The sequence below is a fragment of the Priapulus caudatus genome, unplaced genomic scaffold (assembly GCF_000485595.1).
Source record: "Priapulus caudatus unplaced genomic scaffold, Priapulus_caudatus-5.0.1 Scaffold3813, whole genome shotgun sequence".
NCBI lineage: Eukaryota > Metazoa > Priapulida > Priapulimorpha > Priapulimorphida > Priapulidae > Priapulus > Priapulus caudatus.
The window spans coordinates 13403-14442 of NW_014580874.1; the positions used below are offsets into that span (position 1 = coordinate 13403).

The 1040-nt window shown below is 44.2% G+C and overlaps 1 protein-coding gene across 1 annotated transcript in view; it reads right to left on the reverse strand.

Annotated features, from left to right (window-relative positions):
- The window catches only part of LOC106819609, a 7094-nt gene extending 6347 nt beyond the window's left edge, over positions 1-747 (reverse strand). Inside the window, exon 1 of the mRNA XM_014824219.1 lies at positions 529-747. Coding sequence (XP_014679705.1) covers positions 529-747 — 219 coding nt within the window. The remainder of the gene's footprint in view (positions 1-528) is intronic.
- Positions 748-1040: the final 293 nt, after the last annotated feature.

Genomic DNA, 1040 nt, shown 5'->3' on the forward strand with positions numbered 1-1040 from the left:
ATATATATATATATATATATATATATATATATATATATAGATATATTATTATATTATATTATCATTGTGTAAGCTTATAATTGCGTGAATATATTACTTGTTGATTTATTCATTATTTATTATAGAAATGCAGGATGTCCGTGCACTGGTTGTCGGGTAACGAATCCTTCGTGTCATAAAATCGGACCCCCTTGTTCCATGACAACCGACTCGTCTTTGTTCATGCTAGCGTCATCGCCGAACGCTGCATGAGTGCATTAGAGAAAGCGAGGATATATATACATATAAACATGGTGTAAACATGTATATATATGCCAAACATGGTTGAAATAACGTCAGTAATCTTCGATGTAACGATATTATAATCCAATCATTGCATCTTCAAATTGAATCAACGAACATATTATGTCAACGTTGTTGCAACGCTGAAATGTCAAGCATCAACATCGTCATTATCATCATCATTATCATCATCATCATCATCATCATCATCATCATCATNAGTAGGCTAAACTTGTCCTTATGTACTTTCAACTTCTTGGCGACGGTTCGCCTGAGTCCCTCGACGTTCTCCGACTGATGCAGGCTCAGTTGGAACTGGCCGCCGGTGGTGGGTAGTACGGTGACGGTGATCATGTTGCTAGTGTCCGGCACCTGGCCACCGGTCGTCGTACTGCACGTGCATGACTCCGACTTCAACTCACAGTTCGTCTGCGTCGACTTGGCTGCCGTGATGTTCGATTCCATCTCTCTCTCTCTCTCTCTTTCACTTTCTCTCTCTCTCTCTTTTTCAAATGAAAACTCACCTTTCTCTCTCGTCTCTCTCTCTCTCTCTCTTCTCTCTCTCACTCACTCACTTTCTCACGTGCGCGCACGAGAGAGCGATCTAGCGTCTGCGAAGACACGCACGGCGCGGGATCGAGCCAGCCAATGAAGAAGCCGCAGGTATGTAGTCAGTCCAGCGACTGACGCTTGCCTAGGAGCAGCGCGTCCCTACGTCCGTCTCGCGTTGTTTGACAGCTGCGAGTGCGTGCGGGGGA